The sequence below is a fragment of the Hibiscus syriacus genome, unplaced genomic scaffold (genome assembly GCF_006381635.1).
Source record: "Hibiscus syriacus cultivar Baekdansim isolate YM2019G1 unplaced genomic scaffold, ASM638163v2 tig00109945_pilon, whole genome shotgun sequence".
NCBI lineage: Eukaryota > Viridiplantae > Streptophyta > Magnoliopsida > Malvales > Malvaceae > Hibiscus > Hibiscus syriacus.
The window spans coordinates 3358516-3381582 of NW_024062535.1; the positions used below are offsets into that span (position 1 = coordinate 3358516).

The 23067-nt window shown below is 31.8% G+C and overlaps 1 protein-coding gene and 1 long non-coding RNA gene across 2 annotated transcripts; both read left to right on the forward strand.

Moving 5' to 3' along the window:
• The first annotated feature begins 50 nt into the window (after positions 1-50).
• On the forward strand, positions 51-22289 carry LOC120210956. The gene is made up of 3 exons (XR_005524546.1): positions 51-347; positions 4120-4124; positions 22278-22289. It is a non-coding gene; the product is annotated as an uncharacterized LOC120210956 (long non-coding RNA).
• LOC120210955 (protein DETOXIFICATION 54-like) lies at positions 532-3330 on the forward strand. Its single transcript, XM_039209595.1, has 3 exons — positions 532-628; positions 716-1588; positions 2510-3330. Exons 1-3 carry the CDS (start codon positions 578-580, stop codon positions 3071-3073), a joined length of 1488 nt encoding a protein of 495 aa, XP_039065526.1. The 5' UTR covers positions 532-577; the 3' UTR covers positions 3074-3330.
• Positions 22290-23067: the final 778 nt, after the last annotated feature.

Below are 23067 nucleotides of genomic sequence, written 5' to 3' on the forward strand. Positions count from 1 at the left end.
ATCACTTTGCTTTCTTCTTTTCTCGCTCTGATTCAACCTTTTACCAAATTTCTCTTCCTTTCTCTGCAGCTATAGAACTTACCCCAGTAATATTCACATACGTATTATACTCCAAAATTGTTCCCTTTCTTTTCTTTTTTATTCTTAATACGTTGCACGACTTTTCTAGCTGCCCTTCGTCTTCCTCTTTCTTTTATTTAATGCCTCCTGTCATTTGGTTCTCCATTTCTCTCCCTTCACTTTTGAGAGTTCTAGAGCAAAGAACAAGCCAAGTTGGGGTTTGTTTTCTCACCCTTTTTGTTTGATTTCTTTTCCCTTTGTTAAGATCTTGTTCATAAAGTTATGGGGTAAAAGGGTTATTGAAATATAGAGACTAGGGATCCTGTCATCACTATTCTAGTCTCCCCACTTGGTATAGCTATGATTTTTGTTGTTTTATTTTATTGTTGTCCTCCGGATTTCAAGGTTTCGCCTTGATTAGTTAGACCAACCCGTTGGTGCGTGAGTCTCCCTTTTTGCTCTTTGATTGTCTTTATAGAGATCTTTTTGTTGAAAAATCGTTTCTTTGGCGACTCACATGGCAAAGGAGACGGATTTCTTTTCACACACAGTCCCCTCTGCTTCCGAGGTCAGCCCTTCAAAAGGTTTATATATTTATCATCCATTTATCTTGTCCCGTGATCATATTGACATTTGATGAACTTTTATATTGCAGGTTCTTGAAGAGCTTAAAGAGCTGTGGGGCATGGCTTTACCTATAACAGCCATGAACTGGTTAGTCTTTGTTAGAGCAGTGGTATCGGTTCTGTTCTTAGGTAGACTTGGAAGCCTAGAACTAGCCGGAGGAGCTCTGTCCATAGGTTTCACCAACATCACTGGCTACTCGGTGCTTGTTGGTCTTGCCTCAGGGCTCGAGCCAGTGTGTAGCCAAGCCTATGGAAGCAAGAACTGGGAGTTATTATCTATCTCCCTCCAACGCATGATCATCATACTGTTTCTGGCAACCATACCAATCAGCATGTTATGGGTGAATCTCAGCAGCATTATGGTGTTCATGGGACAAGACAAAGATATCACAGCAATGGCAGCAACTTACTGTATGTATTCTCTGCCGGATCTTTTGACAAACACTCTGTTACAGCCGTTGAGAGTGTTTTTAAGGTCACAGGGGGTGACCAAGCCTATGATGTGGTGCTCCTTTGTGGCTGTGGTTTTCCACCTGCCCCTCAACTATCTGTTGGTTATGGTCATGGGGCTGGGTGTACCGGGCGTGGCAATGGCGTCCGTGGTTACGAACATGAACATGGTGGTGCTGATGGTGGTGTACGTGTGGGTTAGTGGGCGGTGCGAGATGAGATGGACGGCGGGTATTGGAGGGGTGTGTGGTGGGGTGGTCCCACTCTTGAGATTGGCAGTGCCCAGTTGTCTTGGGATTTGCTTGGAATGGTGGTGGTATGAGATAGTGACTTTGATGGCTGGTTACCTGTCGAATCCAACACTCGCTGTGGCTGCCACTGGGATCCTGATTCAAACCACCAGCATGATGTACACTGTTCCCATGGCTCTTGCTGGATGCGTCTCTGCCCGTGTAAGTTCCACACCCACTATACCATTACTCTATTGCATATTACTATTATTTTAGACGCTATACCATCACTCTTGCATTGCTCATATCCTTTTTCTTTTAAAAACAGAATATGACACCACTAATGGAATGGTTAGAAAAATACCATTATTTCATTTGGTAAATTCAACGGAAAGAGATGTTCTTAGGTTACGGTAGCTATGTAAAAGAGCCTAGATGAGTTTGAGCAGCGTTGAGCTCGATCTAATTTGAAAAAGTGTAAAATTGAACTTTTTTCGACTCGAAAGCTCGTGAATTTAAAATTTTCAAGTTCGACTCGGCTTGAAAAAACTTGATCTCAAAATATTCTTAAACTTATCTCAATTGAAACTCAAACTTTAACTTGAATCTAAACCTTATGTATTTGAAAGTTGAATTTTTTTTAAAAAAAACAACATATAAATGTTATTAATAATAATTAAATTTAAAAATCTAAAAAATTAATGTATTGTTTTTTCAATTCAGGTATAAAATATATTGTTTTGGCTCATTACAATTTCAAGTCGAGCTTATTCGATTTGGGAGTTGATAAAATTTTGACCGAATCAATTTAAGTAACTCACTGTTCTCTTATTTTATTTACGGGAAGATTGGAAAATTATAAATGGTTAGAGAAACAAAACGGAGAAAAATAATAATTGAATCCCAATTAGATCTGTTGGAGATTGCATCACCTTTTAAAGGACTTCTTGTGTATAGATCATACTCATACATGTAATGTGATTGGACAGAATTGGTAAAAGGCAAGCAAGTTCTTTGTCATCAAACCCGCATTCAATTGTTGTGTGACGAAACGATATAACTAACAAAAATGAACTAAATGGCCTCCTTTATTTTATTATGTTTTATCCCTTACGTATCATTTTGGCAAAAAAATTATTGCAGGTAGGGAACGAACTTGGAGCCGGAAAGCCATACAAAGCCAAGCTAGCGGCCATGGTGTCACTAGGATGTGCATTTGTGATTGGCATGATCAACGTGGCTTGGACGGTGATCCTTAGAGAAAAATGGGCCAGTTTGTTCACCAATGATGATCTGGTCAAACCATTGGTCGCAACAGTCCTGCCGATCATAGGGTTGTGTGAGCTAGGTAACTGCCCTCAAACGACTGGTTGCGGTATCCTACGCGGCACAGCAAGGCCCGCGGTTGGTGCCCGAATAAACCTCGGCTCATTTTACTTCGTGGGCACTCCAGTGGCCGTGGGCCTAGCCTTTTTGCTAAACGTGGGGTTCCCCGGGCTTTGGTTCGGACTATTGTTTGCCCAGGTTGCTTGTGTCGTGTCGATACTGTACGCCGTGCTCCGCACTACAGATTGGGAAGCTGAGGCATTGAAAGCAAAGAAGTTAACCAGCATCGAAATGAGCCGATGCATGGATGGACAAAATGATGAAGACGAGAGTCGAGAGCTGTTGGGTAACGGAAATGATAAACTGGATGACGTTTTGTGAAGAGAAACAAATGGACAAAGGGTCGTGGGGTTTGGCTTATGGGATATGTGCTGCATTATGGGGTACTGCTTTGTTTTTATTGTCCAGTTGCTTTTCGGTAAGGTAGCTGACTCATGTTTTGCTTTTCTTGTTTGGTGTTTGCTTTTATTTGGCTTTCGGGGTTTAGTCATTTGGGAACCTATTCTTGGGGTTGTAATGGGGTTTGTCTTGTTGGCACAAGGAATGTCACTCCCCATACAAAATGTTTAAATATTCTATCGAGGATGGCCCACTTTCTGTTGCTACTTTTAGAGTTGCTTTCATTTTGTTTTATATTGATGTAATTTTGTCCTAAAAAGTATAATGGGTTTGGGGGGCACTAAAATAGTACGACTACTGCTAGTAGGATTTGATGTGGCAATAGCTGCAAGCTTTGTTGATTAAAGTACGATGGGTGGATGTACGAAAGCAACATCCTCGTCGTTCCGCACCTTTGCCTTTTCCTCGTGAAATTTTGCTTCATTTTTTATGGAAATTATTGTCCAACCATGACCAATTTAAAATTCCCCCCGCTATCCTATGCTATTGTAGGGTAAAATTAAGAACATAATGTCCTTGGATTTATTTAGGCATGGGCGAACCTTCGTGGGATTAAAAGGAGTCTTGACTCTGTCAATTATTTTTAAAATATTAATTAATATTAAAATATTTTTTAAAAATAAAAAATATTATCAAACCCTCATTAATTAAAATTTTGTATTTATGGAAAATAAAAAATATTTTAATTCCACCTTAATAAATTTTCTAATTCTACCACTGTACTTAGGGATACGAGGTTGATGTTATAGTGATAAATAAAGTTCTGTTCTGTCAACAATGAAGATTAAATCGTCATTTTATTATCGATGGGTTCTCAATTTTTTAAAAAAAAAAATCTCGTGAGTGTCGTCGTATATTGCAAAAAATTTTGGAAAATCCTGCACAGCCGTCAATTATTTCTCTCATCTCATGCATTCATAGTAGGTAATAGATCGGGACAGGATGGATGGGCAACAGGAACGAGCGAGGAGAAGTGTGTATATAAATACTTTATAAGTGGGTAAAATAGGTGTTGCGTTAACAAAAAAGTATTTGAGGAGCGACATATCAAGCAGAGGGGAGAAATTTTTTAAAGATTCTTCATTTAAGTTTTCATTTAAGTTTTCATAATATATTGGGTAAAGTACATAAATAGTCCCCCTACTATAGTACATTGTTTTATTAAGTCCCTCAACTATCAAAAGTTAAAAAAATGGTTCCATTATTATAAGATGTTGCTTTGTTGAGTCCCTCAACCATTAAAAGTTGTAAATGGTCATCTGACTATTCATTATATTCCAAACTCGTCCTTTTTCATTAAAAAAATGACGACAGTTTCAGCTGGATTTTAATCTATTGTCTGAGATATATGACATTGGTTTGAGATTTTGGGATCAAATTTTATTATATCTCAGATAATATATTAACATCCAGCTGAGACGATCATCAATTTTTAACAAGAAAGGATGAATTTATAATATAATGAATAGTTGAGTTACCATTTGTAACTTTTAGTAGTCAAAGGACTCAACAAAGCTACATCCTACAGTTGAATGATCATTTTGTAACTTTACAGTCGAGGTGCTTAATAAAGCAACACCTTATAGTCAGGAGACCATTTGTGTACTTTACTCTAATATATTTAATATATTATTGGGCAAACTACTTGTATGACCACTTAATATTGTACATGTTCATTACAACCATCAATGTTTCAAATTTGTCAAACATACCACTTAACTATTTAAATGCTTCAATCAACCATGTCATTAAAATTTAACGAAGGTCCTTATGTAACATTTAATAAAATTGATATAATTACACATTTGATACTCAATATTTAAATATTTTATTAATTCAGTCTTATTTTTAGTTCAATTAAAATTAATCTTTAATTAGATGGTGACACATGTCACCACCTTAATAAAGGGAAAATGAAATTAGAGGGTAGAAGTGTTGCTAAGGGGATCAAAACAAGGACAAGATTGAAGTATATGAGACCTTAAATTTATGTGGCATTATTGGAACATCAAATAAGTGAAGGAAAATAAACATCAATAAGTGAAGGAAAATAAAATTAGAGGGTAGAAGTATTGCTAGGGGAAAATGAAATAAATCATTTAACTATTTTGTCAGAATATTCATTGACTATCTCAGTCTATTTTATCTTTTGCAGCTTAAATTCACGTACAAGATTCAACAATTGTATCCCACGAATTTTTCATTTCCCTTATACTCAGCCTTGAGATAATCTCATATCTCCTTTGCTAACTTTACAAAAATAATTCTGGTGAAAATAGTTTGTGATACTACAACAAATAAACATGCTTTTGCCTTTGATTTTCTCGTCTTCTTTTCTTTTTTTGCTTTGATCTGTGCTATGGTGGGGTTGGTAGGCAATGTAGGAATCTCAGTCTTTTTCAACTGCTTCCCAAAGATCTACAGCCTCCAGTTAAGTCTCTATCTGTATGACCCAAACTGAATGATTATCTCCATCAAACGTAGGCAGCGCAATCAAAGAAAAATTACTTTTAACATTTCATGAGATAACTAACACATGTCCCTTAAGAAAAGAGCTTTGTTGTTAATTGTTGGTATTTTAATGAAAAGAAAACTGAAGTGATGAAGCAAAAACTTAACATTATATTTTTTATTCAGCAACATTCAGAATTTAAATAAAGTAAAATCAACAACCCACTAACAACATGCTTATAAATTTAAACAACAACCCTGTCATAACCATTTTTTTAAAAACAATTAAATATTATTTAAAAAACGATTATGACTTTATTTTGAAAAAATTGGTGATTTGAAATTAATTTGAAATTAAATTGAATAGAGTCACCATCGACCTTTGAGTTAGGTAGATCGAATACCTAAAAACATCTTTTAAAAACAATTTTAATAAAAATCATTTTTTAGACAAAAAAACCGGTCTACGTTTACAAAGATTCTATTAAAACGGGTTCGGGAGTTGATTACGTGTGGGGAAGGATAAGCACCCCCAACAGCGCCCAAAATTGGTACTGTGTCGCTTACGCATCGTCGTAAATAGTGGAAAATATAAATTTAATATAAAGTTAAAATGTGATCCATTTATCGAACATTGATTAATTTACTTCGAATTAGCAATTTAAAGAAAATCCTTTGACTTGAATAAAACCTTGAAATTTGCAATCCTCCGTAAGGAAAGCTATTTCAACCATTTTTCATTTATTAAAGAATATTCAATCATTGAATATGTAAGATGCATATTGAATATAAATTGCAAATTGATAATTGCAAAAAAATAAAATACATAACTTTTCATTGTTCAATATAAAATAAAAATGAATTAACAACTAACAAACTAACATTAATTTATTTCAAGTTCCATTTAGTTCGAACGTCGTATTAGATTGTACCACTTCGATCAAGTGATACTTTCCACACCGTTCTACAAATACGAGTTCTTGAATATTCAAATAATATTTAAATAAAAAATTGCAATGGAAATAAATACAAATAGAAATATGCGAAATAAAATATTTACAACAAACAGAGTTAAGCATATTTTTATATATGTTACGAATACATAACATAGAAAAATGTACATACATAAGGGATTGACATAAATGTGAATTAATATTACAAACCAAAAATAATGACCAAAAAGTAAGTACTTGAAATTACAAGGATCAAATAATAAAAACATAAACTTAAAGCACCAAAATAGTACAAACAAGAATTTAAAGGACTAAAATAATATAAATAGAAATTTAAGGGACTGGATAATAAATATAAATAAACCAGAAACACAATCGAATACATTAAATAATATAGGTTTGAATGCAACAAGTACAAATATTGAGGTCAAAAAATAAGTAACAAAAACCTATATAAACCATGAACATGTGACTAAATTAAAAGAACATAATTTTAGGGTCATGAATTACAAACAAAACATCATCATGAAAGACATGTAAATATGAATAATACAAACCTCAAGAACACAATAAAACCATAAATAATATTTGAGACTAAAACAGTAAACATTAAAATCAAGAGACCAATGTATAAACATCAGAAAGAAAAAATCAAGCAAACAAGACTAAAATGAACTAATATGAACATGTATTATTATAGTAAATAAACTGAAATACGATGGCAGAAGCTGAAAAAACCGTTAAAATATTTAAGAGGTAAACAAGGACTAAACTACACATATACAAAACAAGAGATCAAAATAACGAAAATAAGTTGCATTGATGACTGAAATAGAAGGGTACAAGATACAGAGGACTTAAAGTATGATTTTCCCCAAAATTAAAAAAAACAGGAAGAATGTTGCAAAGATGCGAGGACTAAATGGGCTATTTACCCTCTTATGCTGAAACACGCATACCCTGACCCCTTTAAACGGCGTCACATTGGAGCTGGGATATAATTCCATTTTAGGTTTATTAGAAACCCTAATATCATTTGTTTCAAGCCCCCAGTTCAGTCGTGCTTTCATTTTTCTCTTTGTTTCCCTTCTCTCTCACCGAGACCTGAAAAACCGAGGCTCCCCGGCCACCGTATCGGTGGCCATGGGGAGCAAACTAACCCTGAAAGACCCTCAATCTCACTTTTTCTTCATTTCCTTTGAAAACCCTATCCCTAAAATATACTATTCGTTTTCCCGAATGGTTTCCCCCTCTGTTGAATACCGAATCCCCTTTTATAATGGTTGCTGTGGATTTAAGGGTTCTTCGGTGATAATGATATAGTCTATGGGGTAGGGATATGATTTTCTGATTTTGGTATGCTTGAATCCCTAAAAATCAGGTTTAGGATGATATTTTAATGGGTTTTGATTATTTTTTTCTGTTTTCTAACTTGGTGTGATTTCTCTCTGTTTGATGGATGCTTGTTGAAAATGATAAGAGTCATAGGGTCACTGTTGGTGCAGACGAGGACGGCGGCGGGAATAAGCGACAGCAGCAAGGACTGGTGGCGGCACCAGCTAGCTATGATTAGGGTTTTAAAACCCTATTTGTCTCGGGTCGGGTCGCTAGGCCGGTTCGTGTTAAGAGTATCAGGGTACTGAATGGTCTGGGTAGGGTCTCTATTGGTGGGCTTGTTAACTGGGCATTGAGCCTTGTATCTGATGGGCTTTGGGTTTGAGCCTGCAAAAATTTGTAATATGTAATTAATAAACATAAACATAATAATAATAATAATAAAATTAAAATTAAATAAAAAAGACCCGGACAAAAACGGGTGTCTACAAACCCATTAATAACTTTCTCATAAATTTAAGCAACACTCAAATAACAAATAACTAAAAATAGAAGAAGTCCTAAACACATCAACATAACACTCTTTCATCCCATCAGTATCCATCATCTTCTCTGTCGGTCGCCGAAAATCTATGTAGCGGTCGTCAGAATCCAATGCCAAAACCACGTCAGTATCCATCATCTTCTCTGTCGGTCGCCGAAAATCTATGTAGCGGTCGTCAGAATCCAATGCCAAAACCACGTTATTCTCGAACGAAAAATATGCTTCCCCACCAGTTTAAAAGAAACTTTAACAACCAATGAAAACTTGTTTAATTGTGTGTTTTGTTTTTCAATTTAATAGGTTGTTTCTGGTTTGAAAATGGAGGGGATTAAAAATTATGAGGAAGAATCCCTCGCTGATTTATGTTCCAATAATGGCGGATAACATTGATAAAATGATGGCTGACATGGGTTAAAGCTAATGCTTTTACTACCGATCTCTCAACCCTTTTGAAGACCTCAAAGTTTTAATTAAAGAATCCCTTTCCCTACACTCTTCACCTATAGGTTTGAGGTTTCAATATTTCACTATCTCTATTTTTTGAACTTATTTTCTTTAGTTTCATTCAAATTTAAATGTGAGTTTTCTTATTTTATTTTATTTGATTTCTCTGTTTAATTATGTTTGAGTCTTCATAAAATCTGTCACTGATGGATCTTTCGAGCCTGTTCTAAGTTGTTTAAGATGCAAATTTGTGTTACATATCAATCTGGGAAGGTGGCATGTATGACGATGATGAGAAAGATACATTAGATGTGATGGGAGCCAAAGATGAAATATTAAGAAAATTGTAAATTAAATATTTGTTCATCAACTATTTTAAGTTTATGAAAAGACCCATAATTAATATTTTATTTGAAGTTTAGGATTTAAAATAAAAATTAAATATTTTTACTAACATGTCAAGTCCTCAGACTAATGGAAGTCAGCATCCCATTGATCAAAACTTAATAAAATAAAAACATAAGTGATCAAAAATTAAGTTTTTTGAATTTGGTGAGGAAAAGGGTATAAATATTAAACGAAAGTGATCAATATTGTAGTTTCCCCAAAAAAAATGTTGATCTGATTGATTTGATCAATTGATCTGATTCAAAATTTTGAATATCTAATTCTTTTTTTTATTTTAAGGTAATTTAGATTGGATATTCGAGAAAAAATGGATAATTGAATCGGATACAAATTGTATAAATTCTAATTTCAAATTATCTGAATATCTAATAAAAATTGAGTCTTTGTAGTTTGTAGAAACTTCAATCCAATAAATGAGCAACCCAATAACCGATAAGGCTCTAGTCCAATAAAAATTATGCAATACCCCAAAATTTTGATAAGTGACTAAAATGTAAGTTTTGAAAGTTTTATGGTTAAAGTAGAAATTTGGGAAAGTTCAAGGACCAAAGTTGTAATGTTCCAAAAGGAAATTTAATTCCATAAAAGAATAGTTCATCTTTAAAAATGGAATTTATATGGAATTCAGATTTTGATCCAGAATTTGAGTAAAAAGTTATTAAGCAATAAAGTTCAGTAAAGTATTTGAATAACCGGGTCGCATCAGAAGTTAAGGAAAATTTTAAGCATGATAGTATGGGGTTAATAATGTTATGATTATATTTTTAATCAGTAGAATTGGAAATAGATCAGTGGATTAAGTGGAATTTTCATGTTAAAGTGAATAGTTGAATTAAAGTGACTGAATTGAAACTTTTGAAAATGTACAAGGGCAAAGCTGGAAATCAATAAATATGTTTCTTATATTCATTTGATGATATAAGAATGGTGATGAAAGCATGGTATATATCTTGATTCATTAAGGGTAGAAGCGACTTTTGGAATAAAATCAATTTTAATTCATTTTAATTAGATTAAATACAAGTATCCAAAGATATTTTTGTGGTATTTTCATTTTTGAATTAAAATTTCTCTTCTTCTTCCCCCTATTGACGTGGGTTCCATTACAAGGTGAGCAAATTTTATTTTATTTTTCATTTTTGAGCCATTTTAGTTGACTTTTGGACTAAAGTGTGAAATAGAAAAATATTCTATATCAAATTCTCTACAAGTTGGTATAAATATTTCATGTTTTCATGCTTGGTGTGGTGATTTCAAAAAAATGGTGGTTGAAGGGGGAAGTTGAAATTGAATGAAATAAAGTTAGATTATGATGTTTGTGATATTATAGAATCATTTTCAAGCTTGTAGGATGATTGAAAACACTTGAAATTTCATGATATAGTGTTTGGCCACCTTGAATATATATGGAGAAATGACGAATTTTTGTTACTTTTGATATGGAAATTATTGAGAAAGGATGGAATTGATGTGTAGATTATGAATTCATGTTTGAAACAAATTGGAGATCATTAGAAAACGATTCCCTATTATTCGAAGAAAAATATAAAAAAAAATTCTAAGGGCTTAGAATGGATATAGGAATTATTCTATATGCTTTGGAAAGTTGTTGGGATCAATTTGGAACTTGGTTGAGTTATAGGGATCATTTTGCATAACCTAAGAAATTGAGGATTAAAGTGAAATTATTTAATAATTGATGTACTATGTTGGAATTGAATGTTAAAATGTTAATTTTGATGTTAAAATGTTGAATTGGATCAATTTGGAAGTTGGTATAAGTTGGAAACCAAAACCCAAGTCATAGAGAATTTGGGAATTAAATGGTAATTAAGTAAATGTTGGTGAAGTAGCTTGGAAATATTACTAGAATATTTGAGTGTGGTGATTGATATGAAATTAATGTTATTAGCAAGGGCCCATTTTGGAATATTTCGAAATGTTGGTTTAGAATTTAAAGAAATGATTATCGGTGGCTAAATGTGGAGTATTGAAAAGTTAAAGAGAATTGTAGTTGTTGAACTATGTTTTGATATAACAATTTAAGGCAAAATGTTTTTGGACTTGAATTGAATTTGAAAAATGTTTTTGGATTTGAATTGAATTTATTCAAAGTTTTCAAAAGGTTTCAAAAATAATTCAAAGTCCATTAAATTCGGATTTGAGCAAAAATGCTAAAGGGTGTCAAAGTGCATCCATGCATCCCTGTAGTGCATCCATGCATCCCTGCAGTGCATCCATGCATCCCTGCAGTGCATCCATGCATCTGCACTAATGCATCAATGCATCAGGCAATGCATCCATGCATCCAAACATCGAATGCAATTACTGCATCGATGCATCCTTGCCATGCATCCATGCATCCTTTCCATGCATCGATGCATCATGCCATGCATCCAAGCATCAAGGCTGTAACGGCTAGTAACGGCTAGTTTATTTGAATTTAATGAAGGGGTATTTATGCACATTGATCATGCATCGATGCATCATGTTATGGGCAGCCTATTTTGAGTAGAAAAATCATCCCCAAACGACTCCAAAACATCCCCAACGGCTATATACAACATCAAACACATTCCAAGCTATAAATACAAGCTGAGGACACTTGAAGAAGCGAGAGAACAACTATCCAAGCAATCAAACACAAGAGAAGAAGTTTTTTCATTCTTAATTTCATTCTCTCTTGTAAATATTGTTCTAGTGAGCAAAATTCTTGTAAACACCTACCTTTGAGAGGTTTATTTGTTTACTTCTTTTATCCTTTTGTAAAGGGGAAAGGTTCTAGCTTATCCCGTGTAAAAGCTAGACAAAGGTTCTAGTTTAGCCTGGAAAAACTAGGGAGTTGTAAGGTTATCTCTTTGTCCTCAAAAGAAAGAACAAATTAGTGAATTTGTTGGAAAATCCTTAGTGAGGAGCTAAGGTAGTGGATGTAGACTTTGGTCAAGAAAGTCGAACCACTATAAATCGTTGTGCAATTCTTTATCTTTCAATCTCCTTACTCCCTAAACAAAAACCGTTCCGACCCCTCTTTGCAAATCATTTCGGTTGTCGATTCGAGCGTCCGAAAATCCCAACAATTGATATCAGAGCTTAACTCGTTAAGAAGGTTTAACCACCTTGAGACGATCCTAGAAGACGCTCTACCAATTCTCGACGCAACCGACAATAATATGACTTTTTCCTCCGGTGCTTATTACCTTGAAGAATATCCTATTATGGATTCACAACCGGTCAACAAGCCACCCTTCTTCAATGGAGCAAATTATGCACATTGGAAGAATAAGATGATGTACTTTATTTAATCCTACAATCTAGGAGCTTGGAACTCAATCATGGACGGTTACTCCTCTCCACCCGGCAAGTACAACGATTGGAGTAGAGAAGAGCAGAAAAAATTCCAGCTTAATTCTAAGGCTATACATATTCTATTATGTGCTTTAGGGCCAAATGAATATGGAAGAATATCATCTTGTTCCAGTGCCAAAGAGATTTGGGATAAGCTCCAAGTCACTCATGAAGGAACCAACGAAGTGAGGGAATCAAAGAAAAGTCTTCTCAACCATAGCTACGAGAACTTTAAGATGAAACCCAATGAAGACATCAAAGCTATGACGGATAGATTTTCCATGATTGTCAACAATCTCAAGGGATATGGAGAAGTAATCCCTAATGAGAAGCTTATAAGGAAAGTGATCTACTCTCTTCCAAAGGAGTGGCAATCGAAGAAGACGGCCATTATCGAAGCTAAAAATCTGAAGTCTCTCACTCTCGAAGAGCTAATTGGTTCCCCTTCTCACTTATGAGATGATGGTGAAGGAATATGAAGAAAGGGAAGATAATAAAGAGGTAGGCATTGCCTCCAAATCCACCAATGAAAGCTATCAAGAATCATGTGATGAGGTGGATGAATAAGATGATGAACAAGAAGAAGAGATGGTCAAGCTCTTGAAGGAACTCAAGATTCATGATTTCCAAGGAAGTGAAAACATGAATCAACCAAGAAGAAGAGTCCCCAGGTGTGCTTCAATTGTCAAAGAAAGGGCATGTCAAATATGAATGTCCCTTCTAAGAAAAAGAGGAATAAGGCATTTGTTGAATCTTGGAGTGATGAGAGATTCCAATGATGAAGATGAAGTAGTCAACCTATGCCTCATGGCCACTCATGAAGAAGTTGAGGTATCTTCTAACTCAAATGAATTTAATTCATTACTTTTGAAGAGTTACAAGATGCTTATAATAGGTTGTATTTGGGATTTGACCATGAATTCCAAATATACGAAATTAATTTCAAAACTCAAAATTAAAGATAATTTGATTTTGAAAGAAAAGTTGATTTTGAAAATCAAAATGAAATTTTGAAAATGATTAGAGCTTTCAAAAATCAAAATAAATGATTTAGAAAGAAAAATTTTGAGTTAGAAGTTAAGCTTGAAGGCTTAACAAAGAAAAAAAAAGAATTAATTTCTAAAAATAACCTATTATGTGTAAAAATGGCAAAATGCTCACATTGCCATTTTCATGGTCATTGGACCATACTTGTCCTTTGAAGAAAGGAAAAACGTTTTAAAATTAGACAAGTATGGGTTCCAAAAGGAACAAGGGGCATTGAAACTAATGTTCAAGGATCAAAGCAATTTGGATACCAAAATCTACTTAAATGTCTCTTGTAGGTGTGTGGGAGCAATGGTGATGAAAGTGATATATTCAAGATGCTCTAGCCACACTTGAAAAAGGAATGGGTAACCTCTAAGCTTAATGATTTTAATTTTGGTTATTGGTTGCTCATTTGATTTTAAGCATGCATGAGTTTTGGTTTAATGATTATGCATCATTGTTTTAATCATGTGATATTCAAGATGCTCTAGCCACACTTGAAAAAGGAATGGGTAACCTCTAAGCTTAATGATTTTAATTTTGGTTATTTGGTTGCTCATTTGATTTTAAGCATGCATGAGTTTTGGTTTTAAATGATTATGCATCATTGTTTTAATCTCATGTATGTTGAAAAGATGATTATGATGAACATTTAAAGTTTATTAATTTTTGAGAATTTTGAGTTCATCATAATGAATTTTGGTCAAAATGGTTTTAAATGCAAATGATATCTCTCTAACAATTGATATCAAATTTCAAAATACTTTGACTTTATAAATTTTAATTTTTGGCCTAAATTTGAATGTTTATGCATGTGGTATAAATGAAAATGATATCTCTCTAGCAATTGATATCAAATATTTCAAAATGCATAACATTTTTGGAAAACTTTATGCAAATGCACTTAATTTTAACAATTGGTATTAATATCAAATTTCAACAATTGGTATTGCATAAAGTATTTTAGACTTGGATATATTGAATTTCATGTGCCTCTAACATGTTTTTATTCTTTGTAGAAATTCAATATTTGTTTAAGTGTCATGAACTTAAAAGCTAAATTTTGTTTGGAATGCATTTATTGAGGGGGGAGCTTTGATTTTTCAAATGATTTTTAAATGTCAAATTTACTACTTACTCTCCAAAGTTATTTTGAACTTCAAAGATTGAATTATTTTTTATATAACAAAAAGGGGGAGAAGTTTAAGTTTGGTTTGAAAAATTCAATTTCTTAATGAAAAAGGGGGAGCTTAACATTTTCATATATTTTCCAACAATTGGTAACAATTGATATCTTTTTCATTAAACAATTTATTAAGGGGGAGTTTTGCCAAAAACAATTTTTCAAATGTTTTGTTATATCAAAAAGGGGGATATTGTTTTGCCAAAAACAATTTTCAAATGTTTTGTTATATCAAAAGGGGGATATTGTTGAACTATGTTTTTATATAACAATTTAAGGCAAAATGTTTTTGGACTTGAATTGAATTTGCAAAATGTTTTTGGATTTGAATTGAATTTATTCAAAGTTTTCAAAAGGTTTCAAAAATAATTCAAAGTCCATTAAATTCGGATTTGAGCAAAAATGTTAAAGGGTGTCAAAGTGCATCCATGCATCCCTGCAGTGCATCCATGCATCTGCACTAATGCATCGATGCATCAGGCAATGCATCCAAACATCGAATGCAATTAGTGCATCGATGAATCCAAACATCGAATGCAATTAGTGCATCGATGCATCCTTGCCATGCATCCATGCATCCTTGCCATGCATCGATGAATCATGCCATGCATCCATGCATCAAGGCTGCAACGGCTTATAACGGCTAGTTTATTTGAATTTAATGAAGGGGTATCGATGCACCTTGATCATGCATCGATGCATCATGTTATGGGCAGCCTTTTTTGAGTAGAAAAATCATCCCCAAACGACTCCAAAACATCCCCAACGGCTATATACAACATCAAACACATTCCAAGCTATAAATACAAGCTGAGGACACTTGAAGAAGCGAGAGAACCACTATCCAAGCAATCAAACACAAGAGAAGAAGAAGTTTTTTCATTCTTATTTTCATTCTCTCTTGTAAATATTGTTCTAGTGAGAAAAAATCCTAGAAACACCTACCTTTGAGAGGTTTATTTGTTTACTTCTTTTATCCTTTTGTAAAGGGGAAAGGTTCTAGCTTATCCCGTGTAAAAGCTAGACAAAGGTTCTAGTTTAGCCTGGAAAAACTAGGGAGTTGTAAGGTTATCTCTTTGTCCTCAAAAGAAAGAACAAATTAGTGAATTTGTTGGAAAATCCTTAGTGAGGAGCTAAGGTAGTGGATGTAGACTTTGGTTGAGAAAGTCGAACCACTATAAATCGTTGTGCAATTCTTTATCTTTCAATCTCCTTACTCCCTAAACAAAAACCGTTCCGACCCCTCTTTGCAAATCATTTCGGTTGTCGATTCGAGCGTCCGAAAATCCCAACAGTAGTGAAGAATAATTATTTGAGGGACTTGAAAGGTTAATTTGAAAAAGTTAAAGTTTGCTTCGATTAAGAGAAAGAAATTAGTATCGAATATATATTATCGTATTTTTAGAATTTTATACGAATATGAACTTATTACGTTAGTTAGAGTACTATCATGTATTTGAAATTTTACGTCGGGTAAATTAATTTTTGGGTAGATCATGACCGATATCGAGATCAAAGCAAGCAAAAAGGAAAGCGGTAGTAACAATAAAACACTTGTGAGGCATCAGATGAGCATACCTTACCTATTTTCTATACGATATGAGGACGGCTTACGATGAGCCAACCTCGAATGTTTTCTAATAAAAACGATTTGAATTAATTTATGCCATTTTTATACTAATTTACCAAATAGTTTTTAAATGATTTTAGGTATGAATTACCCAATGCATTTTATATGGTATTTTATAATAGAGTATATGAATGTTTTCGGTATCAACTGTCTAAATACAGATTTTATTAATGAGACTTTTATTACAATCGTATTTGAATAATTTGAATAAATGTGAAATAGTACATTACTTTAATAAAAGCATAGTGTATGTGACTTGAGAGTTAGTAGTACAATTGGCATGCCATGAGGTGGAGTGTTATTGGTCGATCATACAAAGATATATTACAGTATATTTACCAAATACATTTATGTATTCAGGATTGTAGGTACTGTGTTGATGTGTTCTACAATACATGTACATTTATAGTGCACCTATGGTACAATTACAGTTATAGGACACTAAATGTATTATACGGTTATAGGTAGTTATATTGCATACAGTATAGAAAACTTGTTTACTGACTCACATACCATATATTCTCATGATTATACATTGGACTATAAAATGAAATGAAAAGGAATAGTACAGGAAAAAGGAACAATACAGGAAAAGAAATAGTACAGGAATAAAGAACAATACATGTTTGATTTTTAAGTTTTACAGTAAAGTTCTATTTGCAAAGTTTGATTTAACACAAATTGATTTGAATAGGTATTGTTTATTTATAAATGATTTTTATACAATTTTTATACGATGTTTTTTAGTAAAATACAAGTTTCCTATATTATCGTAAAAATATTTTATTAGTTAATTTGAATGCTTCAGTAAGTGAAAACTTAGCGAGTGAATGTTTCACACGTAGGTATGAGTAAGCGAGCATAGTAGAGAGTATGCCAGTGTTATTTTTAGAGGAATCAAATCTGACTGCAGAATCAAGAAAGACGTCATGATTTGTTATTTTTAGATGGTGACATGTATAATAAAGAATTTTAGCTGCGCTAATATAATAGTTTTAAAGTAGGTTGTAACATAAAATCTAATATTGTTTTAAAATAGATAATATTAATTATTAGAAGTAGTATAAATGAATAGTATCTTTAATAAATCATGTTTTAAATGCTAATCGATTGATTGTTAAATTAGATAGTATTTAGATTGCTTTATTTGTGATACGAAACAATATTGAACTATCTAGTTGCTGCCTAAAACCAAATTTGATTTTGACAGTAAAATATAGTTTTTCAATTTCACGAGTTTTAAATAATTTTTAATTAAGTCTATTTTGACAGTTGGTTTTAAACTGAAAAGCCAAAATAGTGCAATATGTATTTTATGAGATAAATTGATTTTACAAAAAGGTCAAATTTTGAAGTTTTAAAAGAAATAAAATATTTATCGGTTTTCGGACAATAAATGTTTTATAAGATATATGTGACATCTTTGACTCATATATGGTGATGTATACATGAAAGGTGTGTTACAAATTAAGATTTTGAATTATTTATTGTGTGTGAACAATTGAATATATATATAAAGTCATAAAATATAAAATTTAAATATAAAACTTTTTTCAAACTAAAATTTATGTTCAAATATAGATATTTTAATATTCGATACGAAAATTCAAATATCTAAAGAATCGAGTATTTGATTTGATAGATCAACTACAAATCATAATTTTAATAATTCAATTATATATATATATATATATATATATATTATAAAAATCTAGAAATGCACACCTTTAATAATTATGACATAAGGGGTTAGAAACTTCAAATTCTTTTAAAAGAAATTATTTAATTTTTAAATATATAATTGAATTATTATACTCCAAAATTTTATTAATTTATTTTTTATTAATTATAAGTGCTATGTTCAGTAGATTTTTATAGATTTATTGATGACACATTTGTACCATTTTTTACATAATATTTTAAAAGTTAATTTTTTAAAAATTAACCTTTTTAAAAATATATAATATCTTTAAGGAAAATTCTACAACGTTTGACGAGTATTGATGAGTACTACTAACGATTAGCACCATTAATTTAATTTATAAAACTTTAAAATTATAAATTCCGCAACATTTAATTATAAATTAGTTAAAAATCTAAACATAAAATAAAATATTAATTATATTATATTTTATAATCTTATTTTAAGTAATAACTAGATCAAATATAACCACTAAATTAAAAAACCGTAATTTTTTTTCTTTGATACAGTGACAGTTGTAGTGACAACGGCAATAACAGCAAAAGCAATAGCAATGATAGTAGTAGTAACGATGACAATACTAGCGACGACGAAGGCAATGGTAACGACGACATCACTAATAGTGACGATGATAACAAGAACGACAACGGCAATGATGGCTAAAACAAGTGCAAAAAAAAAAAGAATTTATGGTTTTTAATTTAAGAGTTAATATTTGATCTAATTATTATTAAAAATAAGATTATAAAAAATAATTTAATTAATATTTTATTTTAAATAATTTATTTTTAGATTTTTATCCAATTTATAATTATATGTTAAGTACTTTATAATTTTAAAGTTTTATAAATTAAATTAGGAAAATTCTACAATGCTCGATGAGTATTGATGAGCACCATTAATTTAATTTAAAAAATATATAAAATTATAAAATACTTAACGTATAATTATAAATTGGTTAAAAATCTAAACATAAATTATTTAAAATAAAAGGTAAAATATACCAATGACCACCTAACTATTGCCTCTTTTTATTTTAAACCACCATTTTTGAAATTTTATCAATCATGTCACTCAACTATTTAAAGCATTCAATTAAGCCACTTGCCGTTAATATATAATGGAAAAACTGACGTGGCAATTAAAATATTTGATATTATTACACATTTGGTCCATGTTGCTTATATATTCTATCAATTTGGTCCTGATTTTAATAAATTAAAATAAATTTAGTCCTCAAATCAAATGGTGCGAAAGTAGTCTTTATTCATCTTTTTCTTTCAATTTGTAGGAAAACAAACAATAAAGAAAAGAAAAGAAAAGAAAAGAAAACTTACAAAAAATTGATTTCATTTTTCAGAAATTTAAAAAAAAATATCAAATGCTTTGATTTAAAAAAAATACATCTATATTAAGTAAAATCAAAATTTAAACTCCTAAAAATTAGTCCAAAATAATTAAATTTTACTTATAATGCAATGAATTGGCATGTTTATTTTACTTTATTATTCGAAATAATAAAAGCAGATAAAAAGAAAATAAAAATTGTCCTCACTAGCATTAAATTGGATTCCTCTCCAATTAACTACTTTGGCATATTTTAGGGTTAAATTTATTTCAATTTATTAAAATTAGGAACAAATTGATAGAATATATATGTAACTATGATTAAATGTGAAATTATATCAAATATATTTTAACTGTCAAATTAGTTTTTCTTTAAATATTAGCAACAAGTGGTTTTATTAAATGCGTTTAAATAGTACTTGAGTGACATGATTGACGAAATTTTAAAAATGATTGTCAAAATAAAAAAGAGGAAATAGTTAGATGGTCACTAGTATAATTTACATTTTATTTTAAATAATTTACCTTTAAATTTTCAATTAATTTATAATTATACGTTGGCCCTTTTAGAATTTTAACGTCTTATAAATTATTTTATCGGTGCTCATCATTAGTGATGTTCATCGCCTCTCGTTGAGCTTGAAAAATATTCATTAAATTAATGATACTCATCATTATTAGTGTTTATCGGTGCTCGTCGAGCATGACAAAATCATCCTATCTTTAAATGATTTATACCCAAAAACTTCATCTATTTCTCCTTCAAAGAAACTTAGAAATCTCTTGATCTAAGGGATTCAAAATCCTTCTTTTTTTGTTTCTCATAAGTGAAAGATTTTCTGAATCCTTCTAAAAAAATTGACTAAACTCGAAAATTTGACTTGACTCGAAAAAATTTCAAATCAATTCCGAGTTATAAAATAGGACTCGACAACTCGAATAATTCAAAATTTTGTAACTTGACTCGATCAAACGTTGACCCTTAAATGTAAGTGTTGTGTATGTATGCTTTTGGGTGTGACAACACTACCCACAAGTAAAGTCGATGGAAACATGAAGTTATTAATTGGGTAAAATATAGTAATGGTCACTAAACTTTTCTAAAGCTTTCATTTAGGTCCCCAACTTTTAAAACTTGCAATACAATCTCCCAACATTTAGTCCGTTTTCAATATGGTCCCCCAACATTTAGTCTGTTTGCAATATGGTCCCCGACCATTTGACGCCGTTACACTGCCATTAGTATGTTTGCAATATGGTCACTGAAATTTTCAAGTGCTTGTATTTAGGTCCCCCAACTTTTAAAACTTGCAACACAGTCCTAAATTTCATTCTAAACCCCAAATTTATTTTCGATCTTGAATTTCCTTTTTCGCTTCTCTCTTCTCATTTCCAGCTTAACTTTTCAATCGGTGATGTATGGAAAATTCTAATCTAACTTTGAATTATGTGGAGGTGTTGACTTGAATAAGGGTCTATTGAGAGAATACCCGACCAAGGGACTATCAGGACCATCAACGATTCAAGGTGTAATGTTAGATACAGGTCATCTCAGGTGAAGCATAGATGTTCGATGAAATGCTTGTGAGAAAAAAATGGGGTTAGAAATGCAGAGTTGACAAATACTACTAAGATGAACTAAATATCATTGTTGAAAGTCACCAACAAAACTGGAATTATTTTGTATAAATGACATATAATAATTTTTTCATTTAATCCTTGTGCTTAAAAATTTTCCAATAGATGATCAAATATAATGAAATCCAAAACAGCGTATTCACCTCTCGTTTTGTTTTTGTTCTTCAATTTTCCGCCATGTAAAATTGTAAACCCAAGCAGTACTCTATCTTTCAGCTTTTTATTTACAAAGAAAAAATGGAGGAAGAATTTCTGGAACGCAACACCGATTGCGTTTATTTGTTAGCCTCTCCCCTCACTTGCAAGAAGGTATTTATTTTCTATTTTGGGCTATCCGGATGTAAGCTTTTCCTCTTTCGTATTTTCCTATTTTCAGCTCGCATTATGTGTTTTTTGTTGAAAGTTTTTTGTTTCTGGAACTGCATGTCAATGATATAGATATCCAGTGTTATTTTTAAACCAAAACCATCTAATTTTCTTTCTTTCTTCTTATTCAAAACTTTTAGTACTTCTTATGAAAGGTATTCAATCCATCAGAATAGAAGCGAAATAGGACTTGTAATCATTTAATTATTTCGAAAAAAAATAATATTAACTTACACACTTTAAGAGTTTCATATAAGAGTCTCGATTGACTTGACGGTGACCTTAGAGATCAGGATCGCCTGTGACGGAGGATCTCGAGAGGATTAAAAGCAAGTGGTGAGGATTTTTTTTTTAATTATATTAAAGTTGGTAAAATAACACTCCCGTATCATAATTAATATATCTAATATGCAAATAGGTATCCCAAACTATCATCCGTATAAATAAAACAAAGTTAATATTCAAGAATATATGAATATCGAACATAGACTACCACAAAATGTAAAATATTCGTATTTCAAATATAAATTCTACCTTACTTTACATCGTATTACCAGAAAACCAGAAGTGTGTACTTTCACGGCAGAGTGAAATTGCATCAGATCCTCGAAGGAAACGTTCATTTAGAAAAGAATGAGGGAAAGCTAACGAAGCAATCTTTTAGCCAAGACGAGCAGAATGCAAAATCGAAATTGAAGACATTACGATCACAACTTTCAAATTAGTATAACCGCCACGAAATTGAAGAAAGAGAGGAGGGACAGACCGTCTATGTAACTCTTAACGAACCTCTGAGTTCCACCGGTACTAGAGGGATGAGAGAATGCAGGACATCAGTTATGAGTGGCCTATAACTTGGTTCGGTTTGTATGTAAAGCACAACAACAACAGCAACCTGTTCAGAAAGATATTCAGTCAAACGGTCAGGGACCATATTGTAAACAAACTAAATGTTGGGGGACCATATTGCAAACGGACTAAATGTTGGGTGACTGTATTGCAAGTTTTAAAAGTTGAAGGATCTAAATGAAAGCTTTATAAAAGTTCAGTGACCATTACTATACTTTACCCTTATTAATTTCACACTGGTATGTACCTCTCTAGTATCAAATTTTCATTTGGCTTACCCTTTTTTTAAGGTTCAAACATTTCATTGAAGTTGATTTTGAAATATGATATTAGTAGACTTACAATAAATTTTTAAACAAGATCTAAATGTTTCAAGGAATAATGTTTTATTGAGATAGAATCGTCTTTTAGTTAGCTTTTCAACGCATTTTGAAATGCCTCAATCAGGTATCAGGAACTCAAGATATGTTTATTTTAACGAAGATAACGCGTGTAGAAAATTAAATACGAGTTCAGTATATAGACAACTATTTTCGTTCGACAGTTTTTCGGATTCCTTTTAGCACTAACATTAATATATATATATATATATATACACACACACTATATTTATAGTACATATATGTTATATAATATAATATAATATTTATATAGTATGTAGTATATGTATATATTATATAGTATTTATTATA

What these genes read in the sequence shown, in the direction of transcription:
- LOC120210955 (XM_039209595.1), top strand. Translation starts at nt 578, where the DNA reads ATGGCAAAGGAGACGGATTTCTTTTCACACACAGTCCCCTCTGCTTCC. An exon ending in CAGTCCCCTCTGCTTCCGAG is followed by an intron (nt 629 to 715) that starts GTCAGCCCTTCA and finishes TTTATATTGCAG; the next exon opens with GTTCTTGAAGAGCTTAAAGA. An exon ending in CTGGATGCGTCTCTGCCCGT is followed by an intron (nt 1,589 to 2,509) that starts GTAAGTTCCACA and finishes AAATTATTGCAG; the next exon opens with GTAGGGAACGAACTTGGAGC.